Source organism: Trichoplax adhaerens, genomic scaffold (genome assembly GCF_000150275.1).
Source record: "Trichoplax adhaerens TRIADscaffold_5 genomic scaffold, whole genome shotgun sequence".
NCBI lineage: Eukaryota > Metazoa > Placozoa > Uniplacotomia > Trichoplacea > Trichoplacidae > Trichoplax > Trichoplax adhaerens.
This window is the reverse complement of record NW_002060947.1, coordinates 5,024,557-5,044,483: the sequence shown is the minus strand read 5'-3', so window position 1 is coordinate 5,044,483 and position 19,927 is coordinate 5,024,557. Positions and strand designations below refer to the sequence as shown.

Sequence of the window (19,927 nt, the reverse complement as noted above, 5' to 3'; positions counted from 1 at the left end):
GATAGCTTCTGAGAGCGAAAATGTAAGACCTCTAACGTCTTAATACGCATTCGCGAATGATTGGAAATAGTACAGTGTATGGAGAATAAAATGAAATTTCTTGGCTAATTTATCACAATTTAAAAATATCCGCACCTAATTTGATGAGGGCTTGAGGAAAAAATAAAAAATGATCGAAATTTATTACGGTAAGTAAACAAAAATAGGTATTCTTCTCATCATCATCGGCAACGAATCTTAATCAATAGTTGTTATCACACCTACTACTACGTAATCATAAGCAAACAAGATCAATTGAACCAACATATTAAAGCAAGGAAACTTCTGAAAAACATTTTTTTATCATTAGTCCGATTGATGATTTATTGAAATGCAATTTGTTTGTAAACAAGTCGTCAATACATAGCAATCACTTGATATTATTAAACCTCAGCTAATTTATAGAAAAGTAGGTAAAAATATTCTCAAATCAGGATAATACATAAGAAGCATCACAAACAGTAACACAGGATAAATAAATCCATTAGGTTATGAATGATTACATCATAACCATAAATTCGTGTGGACACATATGTACTGTATATGCACACTTGTGGCAAGAGTGCTGATTTTTGATATAAAAAAACTAGCATTGCTGCAATACTTGTTGATACTGAATTCGATTAAGTCATGGTAGATGAAAAAGGAGCTCTACCTACCTAATCATTAGCATGTTATGAAAGTGATTAACGTAACCATAATTTATCATGATATGACATAAATCCGGAATAGGATCAATAGATAACAGTTAATCGATTAATAATATATCCTTATAAATTTTTTCCCTATACGGTATCTTAGGTTTACAGATAGTTATTTTACTAATAAGATCAACGTAAATTAAAATCATGCTAAAAATGTAAAATTATAAATCACTGTCGTGTAGTAAGTTTCAATTCAGAAGTGTGTGAACAAATAATACAAATTTTTAAGGATAAGAATAGAACAAAAGATATACGTATCATATAACATTTAATATATTATCATAAATCTATTTTGAGCTTCTTCAAGATGTCTGCTGTAACTTCTCGGGTTATAAAGCTACTGGGAGCTCGCAGTTCTTTGAGTTTATAGAGCGCACCTACAAAGTAAGGATTTTGATTTTTACTATTTAGCTCGAAATGAAGGGCTAACAACTGCAAGTACTCGTACTAGCGTAATGGTTATCAATTAAATCAAAGTAACTATATCAGGTCTATATAATGGCATAGGCATGCATCCGACAATTAATAATATACTATAGTTATGTATGCTTTATGGTACGCTACAACCGCTACCTTTCATTGATTTTATCCTAACTTGAGCTGCATATTCCATCTTTTCTTTTCCAGCACGCTGATCAATTAAGAAATGGATTTAAATAAATTGGAAAGCACTCTTTAACCGATACTACCAACAAATAACATTCAATTTATAACCCTTATACTATAAGAGGTGATAAATTAGTTGAAATTTTGAGTGATAAAATAGTAAAAACTAGTACAATTGACGCAAAAAATTTTCTTACCATAGCAAGACAGTACATTAGTCTTAACCCATCGTGTAGCTGTGAATGCAACGATCAATAATTTATAATTGCTTAGTGCTATAACACATGAAATATAAATAATCCGACATGATTCCCTTTCTTACATGCTCTCTATTCGGTGATAATAGCAAATTACATCCAACTTCAACCACACCATATTCTAGCAACTTTACAAACTAGTTTACGAATAAAAATTTATTACAAAAAATATGGTATCATGAATGAAGACTATCAGCCGAAATAAATTAATTCATGAATTGACAGATTGATATTTCTGAATTCATTATTTTTAGTACCTTGTCAGTGTTTTTGACTTTTATGATGTAATTCGATAATATTGCAACCGCAATCTTGATGTTATATCCATCCTGTTACGTTGGCAGGATATAATCTTTAGCAACTCTATACACAAGCGCGCTTATTGGTTAAAACAATTATATGAGAAACTAACATGGCAAAAATTTCTTAAAATAGGGACCAAAATCTCTTCATCCAGCATATTCTAAAAATCACAATGATTTAATGTTTTCAGATATAGAATTATATACTAGTTTTTATTGCAACAGTCTCGAAATTTATTCCGTAGCTAACATATGTTACAGTTACGACTAAAATCATTTACACCCAAGAATGTACATAATACTTTAACAAATAATTACCAAAAAAGTCTCCCGATCCCACCAGCGAAAGCTCTCAACCATCACCGTAGCCACCTTTATTAGTTAACAAAAGTAACAACATAAGATTTATGCCATAAAAAAATTATTTAAATTTGCAATGTACTCCACCGATTTTACTGATGCTTGAGGATGTTGAAGTAGTATTGATAGTCGTTGAAATAATTTCATGTCAATCAATATCTAATTGAAAGTGGATATTGATCCATTAATTTTTTTGAAAAGATACGCGTATTAATTAATCTTATGCTAAAATCTGCATCTATAAAAACTAGATATGATTGTCAATCAATTAAAAAAATTGGGTATAAATAACACCATCACCCAAGATTGAGTGTGAAGTTTGCCACTTGCAGCTTAAAATAATATAATAAAATTATTAAGTTTTTAAGTAAAACGCACCTGAGCTAGTTGTTTACCAGAAATGTTAGTCCTGACGTTAACTAACTTAATTAATAAATTCATAGTAGGAATCTACAACGAAATGATGATAACATGTAAAGAAATTTTAATGTTTTGAAAGATAATTCTTGTTTGATAACGAGAGTTATTAATCCTACCATACCAAAACTATCGCCGAACTACTACTGAGAAGCGAAAAAAGGCGTGAGACTAATTTCGCCTCGGATCTCGTGATTTCCTTTTGCAATGAAAAAAATTGAAATTTTGAGCTAATCATTATTCTTCGCATAAACTCATACGGAAAGAGCTAACTAAAGCAGAAGTAAAATTGATGCATATTACACTGTTAAAGCATTTCTCACCTCTAAAATAATTTGGTAATCATCACGATTCAGTAACTGAATGACAGAATAACACACATTGGCTAGGATCTATATGTTTGCATTCATGATTACAGTTAAACCAAATGTCATCGAATTAATTTATTGATTAATTAATCAATGTAAAGGTCATACATATGCTTATAACCTACCTCAATGTCATCTAGCTGCATTAGTTGCAAGAGTTTTGGCATCAGCTAAAGTAAGTAAATTAAAATCTTTCTATCATCACATGCTCTATTTTATATTATTAAAACAGTTTATATGTAAAAGCAAACACACACTAATTCATTAAGTCAATTTCTGTATGTTGAGTAATAGTATTCTATAATTTACCTTCTGAAACTTTACATAAGGTACAATATATAAATCGCTATTGGATAAATGAATTTTAATTGCTGCAGTTGCTGCTCTCAGTAATGCAACCTATAATATCCGAAAATGAAGCTAGTTAGTCACAGTCAAGCCCATCAATCACGCAATATCCAGCATGAAATAAAGTGACTTCGTAAAAAAAATGGGCAGACCGGCTCATCGATTTTAATAATATCTCCGATTAATGACGCAAATCCTTTAGAGTATAAATCAATGCTGTATCTGAAGTCTTCGTCATCTTTATCAAAATAATGATAAGAAAGAAAATTTCATTACTTTGAAGGTTATCAAAATTTATATGAATAATTCTGCTATCAATGACCTTCAGCTTTTTCAATTTCCTGCAGTACTCGTATTGCGATGTCGGTTCTACAACTGCTAAGTAGCTTCAGTAAAATAGGCACAGCTATTCTTGTAGCTAATTAAATCAGTGATTCAAATCAATTAATGTTGCTAACTTAAAATTGGATATTAAGAACGGGAACATTATACTATTTGTTCTTCATCTTGTTCATCATTTACCAATTTCCCTATATACAGCTATGAAACAGCTCCTTACCTTCATCAAATGTAGCCACAGATATTCCTTTTTCAACAGCAATCATTCGTAAAATTTCAGCAGCCAATAGTTGCAATTCAGCGCTGTAATACGAAGACAATACTTTAAGGTTCAGTTAGAAGTACAGGGTATAGTTCAAATAACTTTTTCCTATATCTATATTTAAATATTTAATTCTCCATATTTCTAGCGATCAGCTACGTCTAACAGACGTGGTAACGTAAGTACTTTTGTATCATCACCAACAATACATAATTTGATTTCGTACACGTTTGCTTTAGTTTATATGATAAAACTAGCTTAGTAACATAATCACAATTAATACTACTGGTATTAGCACGATCATGCATAAGAGCTTACTCAAAACAATTCCTCATACAGTCTAGAAGATTTCTGATCATATCATCGCTGTAACATATATTTGTAGTGAAATAAAGCATTATAAACATTAATCGATAAAGTAATTACTATCATGAATCAAATCCAATACTAAACCTGTTAACATAATCCCTTTGTAATCTAAGTGGTGTTGTTAAAATGGTCCTGTAAGTTTACATAATGAAGTAAAGAAATTACTATGTAAGCTAAATTAAAGCAATACTATTTATACAATATCTACTTTCCACATATTAAAAATTAATTTTTCATCTTAGTATAGTCTAAGTTCAGATATTATAATAATGCCACGATAGGTCTTCGATAATCGCTAGTATTCAGTTCTTTGGATTTTATACAGTATTGCGGAAAGATTACCTAGCAGCTTCTAATATTCTCTTTAATTCATCATCATCGGTCGTACTTCGCAGTTTCTAAATAGATTATTGTAACATCAATAATGAGATTGGTGAGATTTGCATGCTTTCACAATTAAAATACAATCTAGACATTCATTAGTTTGTCAGCTGCTATATCCTATAAAGTTATAAATTGTTACAATGCAATTTATTAAACATAAAGACATCGACTATACAAGTACTACCAATACTCTGTCTCTAATAACCCTTTTTCTTCGATATTGTAATATAGGGACATAGTGTCCATTTTGTCGGCGCTACAAGGGGAAATAGGTTTATAAAATTAATCAATAACCGCTTCAGGTAAAGGGCTGCCGAAACGCCTGAACTTTACTTCACTAATACAGTATGGTAAAATAAAATAGGTATCAAACAACAGCTATCATTACGCTTTCGCTAAAACTACCGTCGTACAGTAATCTAGTTATTGACAGGTTGAATAAATAGCAAATTATAAGTATGGTAAAGGCCCGTTTTACCTTACCGTGATGCTCAAGTAGGAACACTTACTTTAGTTTTTAGTTTTATATAAACTTATTCCTTATTGGAACAAAAATTGTGTTGTTTTAATCTATAGAAAGTAATAACTCACTAAGTATGTATTGTATCCAATATTTAGTGCTAGTACAAAAAGGTCCACGGTACGATTTTACATCACAGGGAGAACGTTTTTAATTCAACTCAGCACTAATTTGAGCATTCTAATAGAATATCCTATGATACGTGCTCGTACTCATGGATCGCCAGTTACTTATTCAAAGCTCGTGTCTAGCAATCTATTCCGTAGCCAAGGTAAGCTAATTATTAAGATTATCGATTCGATATACTTGTTAATATCATACTTAAATTAAATACTGTCCAATTATAAAATATTACCAATGCTCTTTTTCACTGTACTAAGGCCCAGCTCGTTATATATCAGTAAAAGATATGAGCAGCGATGATTATCATGAACCTAACCCATAGTTATTTTCCTATTTTTACTGTACTTATCAAACGTAAGTGTGGCAAGAACCATTGGCTTATCTCGCGATATCTTCTGCTGCAGTTCTCATTTGTCGATTCAATATACAATATCAGTAAGAGTATTTTCAGTACTTATTCATTCCACCTAGCGCACAAGTCAACTTTACTATAAAACCCTAGTTTAGATTATTTGAGATTATAATTCCATAGCCCATCTCTCTCCTCTGCACTTATGACATGAACGCATAGCAATAATTAAGAAGCGAAAACTTTACTACTTCTACCTTATCCTATGTCTATTCAATAAAAGTAAGTAGTTTCAGGATTCATTCGGTTCAATTACTAGTACTATAGTCAACAATTAATAAGCTAAAACTTTACTGCTTCTATCTTATCCTATGTCTATCCAAAATAAGTTTAATCAGTTTCAGCATTCATTAGGTTTAATTGCTAGTTCTATAGTCAATACTTGATAAACTAAAATTTAACTGCTTCTACCTTATCCTATGTCTATTCAATATAAGTTTAAATAGCTTCAGTATTCAATTGCTAGTCCTATGGTCAGTGATTAATAAGCTAAAACTTTACTGCTTCTACCTTATCCTACATCTATTCGATATAAGTTAACCTATGTCTATTTAATATAAGTTTAAGTAGTTTCAGCATTCGCTAGGTTCATTTGCTAGTACTATAGTCAATCATGAATAAGCTAAAACTTTACTGCTTCTATATTATCCTATGTCTATCCAATATAAAATTTAATCAGTTTCAGCATTCGTTAGGTTTAATTACTCCTACAACAGTCAATACTTAATAAGCTAAAACTGAACGACTTCTACCTTATCTTATATCTATTCAATATAAGTTTTAAGTAGGTTGAGTATTCATTAGATTCAATTGCTAGTACTATAGTTATTATGATTGACATAGCTATTGCATTTGTAGTCATCGTACTGTATGTATCTTTTAACATTAGTACTACTTTTACAGTATTTATCATACGTCTGCCTATTCAACATCATTTCAAGTAGGTATAGCAATAACAAGTCAAATAATCCACAGCTACTGGCACTTATCAAATTGACCATTACAATGTGTAAGGAGAATTGTATGAAGAGAAAGTAGTAGCGCGGGCTCTACGCCTACTGTACAGTACTTGGAAAAAGTTAATTCAATCCAACTACGATGCATCCTTGTTTAATCAGTAATAGCACAATCACAGATAAATTAGTTATCGATTGAATTACAATTTTAAGTGAATTTACGCCATTCGATTCTTTACAGTATTAACATGATTTAATCAAGATTATGTCATAGACTCATTCTTTCTTTACCGTCTACACAACATCATCAAGATCAATCGTACAATAAAAATATCATGGTGGGTATGATCGATCGCATTTTCAAGCCGGCATTTCGCCACTTTACCTTGTTAATATTACTCAGCCCCTGAACAACAGCATCTCGATAGCAAGCATTCAACTTAGCTTTCATGCTATCCTCTTGATTTGCATTTTCAGCTCGATAAAATTGCTTCTCCGAAGATCCAATCCATAATAACGGATTATTTCTAGACTCTAGCGATCGGCCATCACCACTATTGCTGTTATTGACAAGACGGTGTTCATTGATCACGTCATCATCTTCACTCTTATCATCATCATCAATTTGTCGATTCATTTTATCATTTACTTCATCCAAAGCCACAACGTGAGATGAAAAATAAATTGCTGATTGGATTTTTGTCTTAACGTCACAGAAGAAGATTTCAATCGGCGTCCAAACTGGCTGAACTTGGAAGCAGTAAAGAAATGTTTTCCACTTGATCGGAATGTTTTGACTGTTTACCAAGACAAGTGTCGGTCCGGAGTGTGCAAATTCTGTCCGTATCCACGAAAGAACGATCCCTGACTTCATACAGTACTGGAAGAGGTCCGAACCGGTCCGAACTAGTCCGAACCAGTATCGCCGGTCTTAAATGATCTAACGGTACTATAAACCTACTCTTGAGTGTAGCGATACGATATCGTATGGTACAGTAGGGGTGCGGCTATCCTGTATGGTATGGTGTACAGTGTACACTATGCTGTAGAAATCAAGATTTTTCCGATAGCTGCGCTAGAGAAAGTCTCTAGCTCGCACACCGGCAATAGGTATCTGCAAAATCCTTCCCAACATTTACTTTCCAAGCTGTAAAATTGTATGCCTTCTGCATTTTCTCTAGTAGTGTTTGTTTTTGTAAGTAAAGGTAGCTATCTATTGAATGATCCAGTCGCACAAATGATTGGATATTGAACAGCCAAATTGTGAATTAATTAATAAATTATTCAACAATCATCATTATATTTGCGCACTGTGCGAGCTCGAGCATGTTACATCCAGTTTGGGACCACTAAAAGCAAAAGAGAAGGACCTCCTTCTTGTTTTTCTTGAACTATGAAGTACTGCTAGAATAGAGTTCTTAGAAGAATACAACACATGTGCAGAAGCGACATCGATACTGCGATAGTACTTTGAATAGTCTTGTATCATCGAAAGTTCATGCTATGCTAATCTATAATAGAGGATACCGCCAAGTCGAATAACCTATGTTAACTAGAATGGAAGTTTGTTTACAAGGAGGACTTAAAAAAATTCATACCATACTATAGAAAAATACCCATACCCATTCAGTTCATAGACCTGCATCCTACAATTTATTTCATGCTAAACACATTTTTAAATAATTTCATATCAAAATACATCAACTAAAACGATTGACGTTATTCCGTTAACATACAGCACGACCTGTGACATCATCCAACAATATTACAAGTATGATACATGTTTATATAACTAATATACAACAATTAAATACTATTAACTTTCGTAATAAGAGTTTGTTATCTCAACATCGTAGGTTGCTACTATTGCATAGATAACATTGCACAGTAATCACTGATTACTGAATCCCTAATAAAATGTTGTTATGAACATTCGACAAATTCGCTGTTATGTTGAATAAAAAACTTTACAAAATCCACCTAATTGTTTCTATTTCAATTAATATTTCTAATATTTCCATGTGAAAGATAATCTTGAATAACAGTGTTTAAGTATTAAGTCAATTACTAGTGCAGAAAACTCCGCTTTATGTAAGGTCATCAATATCATATTTACTGCATAGTTCGGACTGTTTTTGCTTTTCGTACTTTCCATTTATTATTACCAATAGTTGATTAGCTGGAAGATTTAACCACGATTGATGATGATGATTACTCAAAAATTCAATCTTCTGCAAAACTGAAACAAGAAATATTAATTATAAAATAGATTATTACAAAATTTATCGAATTGATATGATTCTTGAAAATTGATGACAAGTATCCTATCTGTGTTTGGGTTGAGCAATGGGTTGCCGCTATCATACTCGTACATTCATACAATATTTTGGCTATTAAACACAAGCACAATGGAGTGATCTACTTTCATTCTTAGATATATCTTACAATCATCTTGTATAATGTACTGAAAGCTATTATATACTTAGAGACTAAAGTACCAAACTATAGACCCGAAGGAACAAAAAATTAGCATAGAAAATCAAAATCAAAAAAATTATTGTAAAAGGAGTGTGCTTAAACGTCGATCATAAATTAGATTTCAAAGTAACTCACTAATGAATACGAATTACAAAAATTTTTAATTTTTAGATCTGTAATGTGATAATCAATGATCAAAATAATAACCTGTTATACGTACAAAGATGTTGAAACTATTGTTGGAACAACTAACGAACATTAGTGTAATAGAGTATAGTAACTCTTTCTAATTATTTAATACAACTAGCCGTCAATAAACAAGAGCGTATCAACAAAATAATGGAAGTAAAATTCCTGACCATTTGCTTGTAATGTTTCGGATAGATCCGGGAATCCCTAAATTATATTTAATACAATGCTATCATCAATTAATTTATACTATATCAATGAGAGAAACTGGCGCTCTATGTACAAAAAATTTTTAAATTATATAAGTACTGCAACCACCAGTGCAAACAGTGCGATTCTCAAACCTCGATTTTCGTTAATAACGCACTCATAGCAACAATAACGTTGTATAGAACCTTAAATCGTCATAAAAAAAAGCCACAGAACTATTACATATTGAAAACAAGTATTAAAATCTTGAACAATTAAAGATTCAGTTATAAAACTATATATTTATAAACACCTATCTACCAATATGTACTGTGCATGTGTAGTATCGGTGATAAACTCAAAAAGAGTACCTGTGAATTTTCAAATTTTAATAAGGTATTGCATAAAAATTCCGTTAGATTATAATTTTCCAATAGCTGCAACACCTATTGATACATTTATCGTATAAAGAACTTTCTAGATTCGGCATAATTCCCTTACTTTTGAGAAAAAAAATAGAAATCAACAAACCTGTGCTTCAGTTCCATACTGAATCGCATTAGAAATTACCCATATTGCTTCGTTACTGACTACTGATTCCTAATTATTTAAATATAAATCACAATAACCAAGATAATATATTTCAATATGACAGCTGAATAGATTAAGTGACTTACCTCTTGTATATAATTAAGCATCATCGAAACTATTCCTTCATTTATAAGTTGCTATGTAAGAAAACGTAAAAGTTAGCAAAAGCTGACAAGAGTATCAATCAGTAAAGCCAACGTAGAGCATTTTACAGCTTTATTTATGCCTAAGTTATAAGCAATACCTGAAGCAATCTAGATTCATCTACCGCAACATTAGAAAACACCCAAAAAATTTCCTATGATTGACATACACCACACAAATAAATTCATCCTTTAGTGTAAGTATCTGAGTTCTGCCAGCGTTAATCTTTACAATGGTGAGAAATTTGTAGATCAACTTGGGAATTTTTTAAAACTCACTTTTTGTTGCAAGCTATCAGATCTTGTTAGCAACTTTTTCAATAGCGGTAACAATTTCATATCAACCACAAACTATTAGAATGAATTCAAAAGCCATTTTACACATTTGCATATCAACCCATTAGTAAAAATTTTATTCCCAGAAGCGTGCAAATATACCACTTATACCTTAGCTTGCTTACTATTACCGGCTACTACATTTCCTAAAGTTTTCAACGCTGGTGTCTACAGTTATAAAGAATACCAAATACATAATATGATTTTTAGCATAAGTAGCAGTGCTAGTTTAACACTTTATTACATTACTAGTGTCATAAGACTTTCTTAAATTTTACAAGTAAGTAAGAGAATGATTAAGGGTAATTTACAGATAATTCAGGTGATCCACTTGCAAGTATATCAAAAATTCGTGGAATAACTCTAGCATCAATTGCATTCTGTTTGAAAATAACAAAAATATGCAGGTAAAAATAAAATAAAAGTTAAACGAAACACTAAGGACAATATACATTAAAAGAAGTGGACAATTTGAAAGATTTATCTCCAAAATTTCATCTCCAGCTATTATATATATGTATACATATACAGAATAATATCATCTAACGTATGTAAGTTGAAGGTATCATACCTGAACATTTTCATCCCTATAATCTGTTAAGTACTTTAATGTCCATATAATGTTACAAATAAGCTATAATAACCATAATGACACGTCAAGAATCATGGTAATTAATATTTTGATTACAACTGACTAAAAAATACTGTAACAATCCATTATTAAAATAATTGAAAAACTTTATTCACATTAAATATACCTCAATATCATCAAATTGTATAAGGACAGTTACGATACCCAGTAACTTGATTCAAAATTAGAACAAAATTTTAGCTCAATCGTAATGAGGTATCAATCTATCCCAGACAACCATAATCTTACGTCAATAACAACTTCATTTCTTAACGAAGCTTCTCCTCGAGCTATTAGCTTCAAAGCCGAAGCAGCCGCTCTAAGGAATTGTACCTATATATAAAAATTTAAACTTTAGACCCTTACCAACTTTTAAGCGCAAAAAAATAACTACACATCTCTTAAATCTTCCTTACTGATTTGTTCAAGGTTATAACTTTAGCTAATTCTTGGATTAAGCCACAATTTAAAACGTATTCATACGCTAATTAGCAAAATTAAAAATTTACATGCAATCAGTATCACATGCTATCAACGATACATTATATTAGAAAACCGCTCTTTAATTGATCATCAAATCAAGTATTACATGTGTAATTTTGAAGAACGCGCAATGATTTTATGGCAAGTTCATCATAAGGCGACGAAAGTAATTTAACTAATAATGAAATCCCATCTACAGCAAAAATCATAGATTGAACAATCGATGTATTGATGAAAAAGTCCTTGAACGATATCAGTACTTGAAAGAAACATTTGGGTACTAACCTGTATGAAGTTTAGTTAAAATTGGGCTCAGACTATCAAGCTTTACTAGCAGCGCAAGGACCTGCATTGCTTCAAGCTGTATTTCAAAGCTATGATTTTAAACTCAGTTATTAGTGTTAATGTCATAAAAAAACGTAAAAAGATGCATCAACAAATGGGAATTTTCTCACCAATTATGCCATTGAAAAATATTAAGTAGCTTTGGTATTAAATCATATCTATTAGCAATTACAAATACAATTAATAAGCTTAAGTTTAGATCATTATTCAACAATTTTATAATAAAAATTTTACCTAAAGTTATGATTTAGCAAATCTTGTTCATGATTACTAAGGAAATTAAATTGCCTGTCAGGCAAAATCGGGATTTAGTTCACAACAATATCTAAATTACGTTACACTATCAATATGATGAATATTCACAGAAATAATATCGTTATTCAGCTACTTACTCTAATTGATTAAGTTGATCTAGTAAATTTGCCGATGATGCTGCTGACCATAGATTCTGCATATATTTAATAGGATCATAGAAAAAATTACCACATCGGTATATGTAAGCCATAATTTACAATAATAATTAATTAAAATGAATTCTAATTATTTGCATGAGAATATTTGCAGTACTGCATTACTGTACCTGCAAAGCCAAGCTTAACTCATTTTCGACTGTATTTGAATTCTAAAGACAGCAACAATAAGTGTTAAAACTAATACATATGCTATAATTAATCAGTTATTAAAGATTCCTTAAGTAGTTTATTACTTGTATAATTATATAATCGATTTAATTGTTGTAATAATGTTAAACTAGTTTATTTAAATTTCGAATCGGTAAATGGTACCCTTCAGCTCAGGTTTAAGGTATAATAGCTACATAACTTTTTACTAAAGTATGTTAAGTGTGTAAACGTATCCAATGCATTAATAGCTCGGCAAAGTAATAACGTAGTTACAAATGGTCATTTGTTGGCGTACAATTATGATGAAATATGTGTATAAGGAAGTTAGTTTAAACACATCATATAGTTCGCGTAGAGTAAACATTAAACTTTAAACTTTATTAGAAATCAGGTTTAATCCTTCAATGACATTATTCACGACGGCATGACATCTTCAGAGTTTTAGCATACTCGTACACATACTAACCTGGTTATTATCGTTGTTCAGCTGTTTAGCATCTGTATTAAAATAATAAGCATTAGTTACAGGATAACCAGAACCGGCAAGTACAGTACGTATCGGTAAACCGTTTCATATACGTTTGTAAATTGGAAAACGAAAGAATAGTGTTTGCCCATCGTTGGATAGTCTCGTTATAAGCACATATTTACAAATACAACATAAAATCTTATACAGAAGGACTACAAATCACAGTGCGTGAAATATCACAGCACCAAATTCGACTGATATTATCAGAGTATGATATGACGGCACTTTCAGACCATACGTATACTAAAACACTTCGATACTAGTAGCTTACCATAACCATCCATAATGCAGGCAGAATTATTTCAAGCGATTTGAATACTTTCGATTAATTATCAATCTTGTGCTGGTATGATCTATCACAAGTATACAAAATGATCAACTTTGCTACCTGGTAGGAAATATGAAAATATACAAAAATAATCATACAGAGAGCAAGACGAAATCATTCAGTGCATCTAAGGTTGAATATCATCAAGATGCATGTCAAACTATAGCAAAAATAAGTGCACAAGCTCCACACTGTGTAACACTCCCTTCTGCAGTGTTTACTGTAAAGACAGAATACTTGCAAACTTTAATTTATAAAAAAGGAGTGCAAGTTCAATAATAACGAACATATTAAAATCTTCAAATAAGCAAACTCTCTTGATTGTTTGACACAATTTAATAGTTGCAACCAAAGTATCGTTCGTTCATCCAATTGACAATATTTGTATCTTACCGTCATAATAGGCGTCCTTCCATGTTGTCTTGAATATTGAAATGATTATGTCGATTGCTAATGAAACGTGGATAACGTCGTGTAAATTCATTTAAAATGTGACAAGGATTGGAGTATTACAGAACAGTACAATTGAATGAACATCAAGGTACTGGAAAAATTTCAAATTTGATTTACTCATTGGCTAAGAAATAAGCAATGCAAGGCTTGAAGTCACAAAGCAAACAATCTTACTTGAATCGATGACAAGAACAACAATTGCTGAATCCTAATTGATGTTGCCTACTTTTATTTGGAGAGGAACCTGTTGGTTGATTTATTTCCAGTAGTCGATCTCAATCTTGACACGTTGGGTACTATTAGCTAAAGGGAAATCTCGGAAATTTCTCTGTACTGACGGATAGGCCGAAGACTGAAAGACTTTTAACTTCAATAAGCAAAGCAATTGGTAACACTCCCACAAGTGCAATTAATCAATTTCCTATTCGGTATCTTCGATCCAATAGTGGAAATGACGTTGATTGTCAAGTAAATAAATAAAATTGCCGATGCTTGATGGACTTGTTAAACTATCTTCCCTTAGTACAGTACCCAAACCACAGTGAAATGGCCAGTTCGTTATTGACTATGCCGTCCATTTCTGTTGACCTGTAGGGGTTACGGTGTGGATACGGACGTCCGGACATTCTGATGCGCTGCCAGACCATCATTTGGGAAGCATGCTCACTTGACTTTTTCGTCCAACGAGCGTTACTATGGCCATACGAAGCTGTCTTAGACATTGCACTCTGATTGAAAACGAAGACGTAGCAGCGCCATTTAAGCCAAAGTATAGCCAATTTGCAGCCGGTGGGGCCTGCAAAATGATGACTCTTGTCTTGTAGTACGACGATGATTGAGACATGATCACTAAATTTCTAAGTTTTCTTTAGTAAAATTGACAACTAGCGATGTGCAAGCACTTTGAGACAGGGCTAGAAAAGTCGACAGTCCAGTGTAAAACTATTCAAGACACCGTATGAGAGTATTTACTTCGGTCCAACGCAATTTATTCTGTAAAGTAGAGTAAAATACTGCAATGAAGTGCGGCAGCAACATAAATTTATCTCACCGTTGCCATGGACTTGTAGATGCCCGATTTATGCATGTAGAAGTCCATGCTGGTGCTTACCTAGCACGCCACTTTAAATTGTGTATAGTACAGTTACTAGTTGCAGTCCTATCTGTGCGATTGATCAATTTTGGTAGTGATAGGCTCACGGTTAAATAAACCAATACCGTACTCCTGATTCATTTTTACAGTTATTGATCAATTAGAACTACGGTTAGATGCAGTAGAAAGCTTTTCTACACTGTTGATCAACTGTCCAATCTTATACTATGTGGAACGGAGTTGGGAGAATCAACGGTAAATCTTTCGAGATTGCCGAAACATTTCTTTTTTTATATAATGTGCTCTACAATACCGTCGAGTCTAGTCTACACAATTATTTTCTTCTTGCTTATAGACTGTTGTGACTCCAAGTTAAAGTATTTTCATATTGAAAGTTACCAACGAGTAATCTAACCTTACTTTATAATGACTGAAAGTCCTTTATTCTAGTTTGATCCCCTCTACAATATATACTAGTCAACTATTATGTGAAACATAACCATAAGTTTCTATGTTAGTAAGCATTAAGAATATCACGTCAGCAAAAAAATAATCAATAAATGAATTTATAATCGCAATCATAGACTAACATCAGCAATAACATCTAAGAACAACTTAAAAGAATGGACATAATATCGACTAGCCCGACTGATGAAGAATTTATTCTAGTGGTATATCGTTAACTTTCCCAATATTCTACTGCACGATAGGTGATCCATAATGATACTCTGCTACTGTACTGCTCAATAATAATAGATTACAAATTATCAACATATTATGTTATCAAAATACTTGTTTGTATCGTGTCTAGGAATTTAGTAAACTTCAATATCTGTATAGTACGACGCTACTAAGTTATAAAACGATCTGTTACTATTTGTTACAAATCTCCTTTGTAACAAGAAACCGGGTCTTAAACACTATCTTCACTAGTACTTGTGTTCCCAACTAATTTAGGGACCTATCATAATTGAATTAACTCTCAGCTACACAAATAAGCTACTATTGAGTAATAGGTTTAAATACTTTATTTTCGTTAACCTTAGTCGTAAAATGTACTAAAGAAAAACATAAGAACATTCTTAGCAATATTAGTCAAAAGATCCTGCAAATGACTAACTGGAACTGAGAAGCTAAGCTAGTGCTCCGCTTTTTATAGTCTCGCCGATGGTACACTTGTGAATATTCTTGAAATAGCGGCTTACACTGTACAGTATACATATCCTAGTATAGCAACTAGAGCCTCAAGGCTCTGCAAAATAATTGATCTTACACTTAAGTTGATATTAATTAACGTTTACAGACTAAGCGTGCTAGCTCCGACACGTCAACAATATTGAACAAGTACTTATTAATAAACATTAATATCTAATAAGCTACTGGAGCAAACAATAATTTAAATGAGATATTTTAATTAACATAGCAATTAATATTTCGGTGCATGGCTCCGTAACACTATTACAGCTAGAATCTTATGAAAAAAGTGTTAAGACCTCTTCGGCAATGCATCATATGATCATTTAATTACTCTGCTAATGTATGTAAAATACAACCTTCAATAAAGTCAATGAACTACTAGCAAAGCGCGAGCTGCATTTTATGAAAAAGATCAACTAGTCAACCTCAAGATCCACCACAATCAGAATTTTGTTATGCACCGAACACGTCTACTGAAACAACTATGAGAACTCTCACTTATTGGTAAGTGGTATCCCAATAACGTGATGATTCATAATTCGTAGTCAACGCGATGGGTAGACCGCTGGTATGCTATAAAGTATATATATATACACCATTGAGAGTTAATTTGCTGTCGGGTAAACCCTATATAGACGAAGAAGAAGTACGAGTTTGATCAGTTGAAAACCTACAACTACCTAGGTTGCACAACACTTGCATCTCAACTTAGTTATTGCAAATCTATTCTTACTTATTGTTGGAACTTGTAGAATATTAATTTACGTGTACAGCATTTGAAACTAGAATGAAGTGTGACAACTTGAAGAATTTAAGCGCGTTTAATTGTAAAATAAACAAGTAGTTGCTCACAAGTGTGCAGTAGTCGTCCCGTAAAGAAAACTGTACCAAATAATCAAGCAACCGAAAATCCAAGTTCCTATATGCGAGTACAGTTCGCACAAAGGCTGAAAATTCTGAGAAGAGTAATCGGATTAATATGAGTATATTCAAGATTTTGACAAATCTTTTGTACTAATCAGGGTTGCAACACACAGTCTCTCCATCGAGATAGAAGTACATAATTTACCATATATCAAATTAAATGCGGTCTAAAATTCGACACACCAGTCGGAATACCTCCCAAACTTCACCAAGCTTAATTTATATCTGACTATTTACCATAATAAGGTGCAGACTGCTGATAGCCGCCGGAAATGAATTCATGCACAGTATATTTCAGCATCAATTCTATGTCAACAGTTAACTACATAACTTTCTAAAATACAGTCGTAAAAGCCGATTTGAGCCATCTATAGTTTGCGAGAATTTAAATGACGATAAACGAAGCCATCAACTTTTCAATTGTTTTCTAATGAACTATAAATATATCTTTTATTGCAATGATCATTTTGAAAATACTGGTTTTAAGTAATACTGATCCTGGATGTTCAACTATCATAATATAGTGTGATAAAATGTTTAAGAGCATGATATTAATGATTGATATCATCATCTACTCCTTGACCGCTCCGTTGATTAGCTATATCAACAAGCTATAATGAAGCAGTGTAATAAAGCGATACCTAATTTGTAAGATAAATAATTTTTAGATAGATATTTTAAATATTGAATTAAAAATGAATAAATCGATTTAATTATTTGGGCAAAACCGATAGTAAGTGGCCATTGAAATTTGTTGGGGAAAAGACTCAATCATAGAATATTATTCGACCATAGTAAAATAACTTAAATAGAAATTAACACCGGCATAATGCATCTAGGTGTTGTTTCATTCTTAAAAATTCCTTCCAAATTGAAAATTGAAAAAATCGAAATGTATTAACAGCAAATCAGGTCACAAGCAAGTTCAAAAGTATGATAGCGGCTAACGTTTGTCTTGCCACCACCATTCGATTTCTAAACAGCTAACATTTTTAACTTTTTTTCCGTATAATAAATTAATTAACTAGCTGCGACACCCGTTCACAATGAACAGATACTGTATACTTTTTCTAAAACTACTACTAAATATTTATGATTCGTTACCGGTACCTGCCCAACAGAGATTTTATAACTCACAGTGTGCGATTTATAATTTGAAAAGGAAAAATTGATTCTTGACCTACTATTATTAGATATATATTACACGTATTATATATAGTAAAACGTGTTTAAAACTACATTTCCTGTCTCTCCGTTAGCAGCATAAATAAGCAAATTACTTGAACTGCCAACTTTGGAACGACCAACATAAAATAATTGTGTCTAGCGAATTCTAGCAGCACCGCTTCATTACTATTTCGAAAACGTATTAAAAGGCGTTACACACTTACTAACATATTTGTCAGGATAAATGTTGGTTCATTTAATCTATCCTGATAAAATGCTATCGCTTTCATTTGCATTTTTACACTGGGCCTTTCGATCATTTTGTTCAAATTTCCTATGATTTAATTCGTATTCCTGCTAATGGGATATTGATATCAATAATAATATAATATATATATTAATTATGTAATTAGTAAATAAAATAAAAGAAGATAATCGTAAAATCCATAGGCATAGACCCTGTTGTTGCATATATTACTGGTTAAATTACCTTTAAACAGCCGCAAACGGAACTAGATTACTCATCTTAAGAGATTAAATTAACAATTACGTAAGCAAAAATTGACAGTACCTCGTATATTAACTAGTATTACAAAGGGTTTTTATAGACCGAGTACAGCAGATGAGTACGCCAGGAAGGTGTGGTATTGTGAAAAGACAGCCTTCATAATTTTCTTATAAAATGTCCTAATGTCACATGATATTAAATATTTTCTTAGTAACCCAAAATAAAAATGCAATTGGGTAGATAGTAAAGGCTTTCCAAAGTCTTTTACGGCTCATTCTTGTTGTCCAAGTTGACTATATTACGACAGAAGACAGTTGCTGGTGAAAAATAATTACAGGTCACCTTTGCTAAATTATCCATATTTCATTTACAGATTTTATTATTTACTTCGAGAGCCCTAAACTTGAATTGTTTATCATCCTTGATAAATCATAAACTCATTTTAAGTCGTGGTTAGCGGCTCATTTCGGTAGGATATCTGCATAATTGATCAAAGATCATTTAGTATTCTGATGGAATTATCAATTCGGAAAGACTTTATAAGATGGTACGACAACTCTGGATTTCTATTATTACTGATGGATAGCAGATTACGTAGCTGATAGTATCTTAGGATAAATTCATATAAATATAATTGTTGGTAAGGACAGCATTGAATAAGTATAGAATATGAGAATTGGCATTCAATTATTGCCAAACTAAAAGCTTTATCATAATAAAGCTCTTACCTAGTAATAAAATGAAATATTATAATATGAAAGACAATAGAGCTCAAATAACATCAGTCATTACAAAAACTCACAACTGTAACTTCTTCAACAACATAAGTAGTAATTTATCTTAAGTTTGACTCTACAGTAAAATATTCCGTAAAGTTGATTATTATAAAATTCGTATTAATTTAAGAAAATAAGTCAAATTAATGCAGTAAGATTTAATTATGATTTAAAGGCTTAT

General features: G+C 31.8%; 2 protein-coding genes across 2 annotated transcripts; both read right to left on the bottom strand.

The window, feature by feature from the left end:
• Positions 1-1,022: 1,022 nt before the first annotated feature.
• Positions 1,023-7,637, bottom strand: TRIADDRAFT_56613 (uncharacterized protein; the record flags this gene model as incomplete). The annotated part of the gene is made up of 15 exons (XM_002112478.1): positions 1,023-1,120; positions 1,317-1,374; positions 1,672-1,743; positions 2,019-2,069; positions 2,227-2,280; positions 2,647-2,718; positions 2,810-2,884; positions 3,009-3,077; positions 3,179-3,223; positions 3,363-3,452; positions 3,554-3,639; positions 3,961-4,043; positions 4,456-4,503; positions 4,714-4,769; positions 7,149-7,637. 15 exons carry the CDS (start codon positions 7,635-7,637, stop codon positions 1,023-1,025), a joined length of 1,446 nt encoding a protein of 481 aa, XP_002112514.1.
• A 1,907-nt stretch (positions 7,638-9,544) lies between these two features.
• On the bottom strand, positions 9,545-15,180 carry TRIADDRAFT_56612 (uncharacterized protein; the record flags this gene model as incomplete). The annotated part of the gene is made up of 19 exons (XM_002112477.1): positions 9,545-9,637; positions 9,775-9,825; positions 9,991-10,065; positions 10,151-10,219; positions 10,297-10,347; positions 10,455-10,508; positions 10,633-10,704; positions 10,801-10,857; positions 11,261-11,323; positions 11,448-11,492; positions 11,570-11,653; positions 11,737-11,804; positions 12,089-12,177; positions 12,383-12,436; positions 12,541-12,596; positions 12,729-12,770; positions 13,238-13,269; positions 14,022-14,049; positions 15,133-15,180. The coding sequence occupies 19 exons, from the start codon at positions 15,178-15,180 to the stop codon at positions 9,545-9,547; spliced, it is 1,131 nt and encodes a 376-aa protein (XP_002112513.1).
• Positions 15,181-19,927: the final 4,747 nt, after the last annotated feature.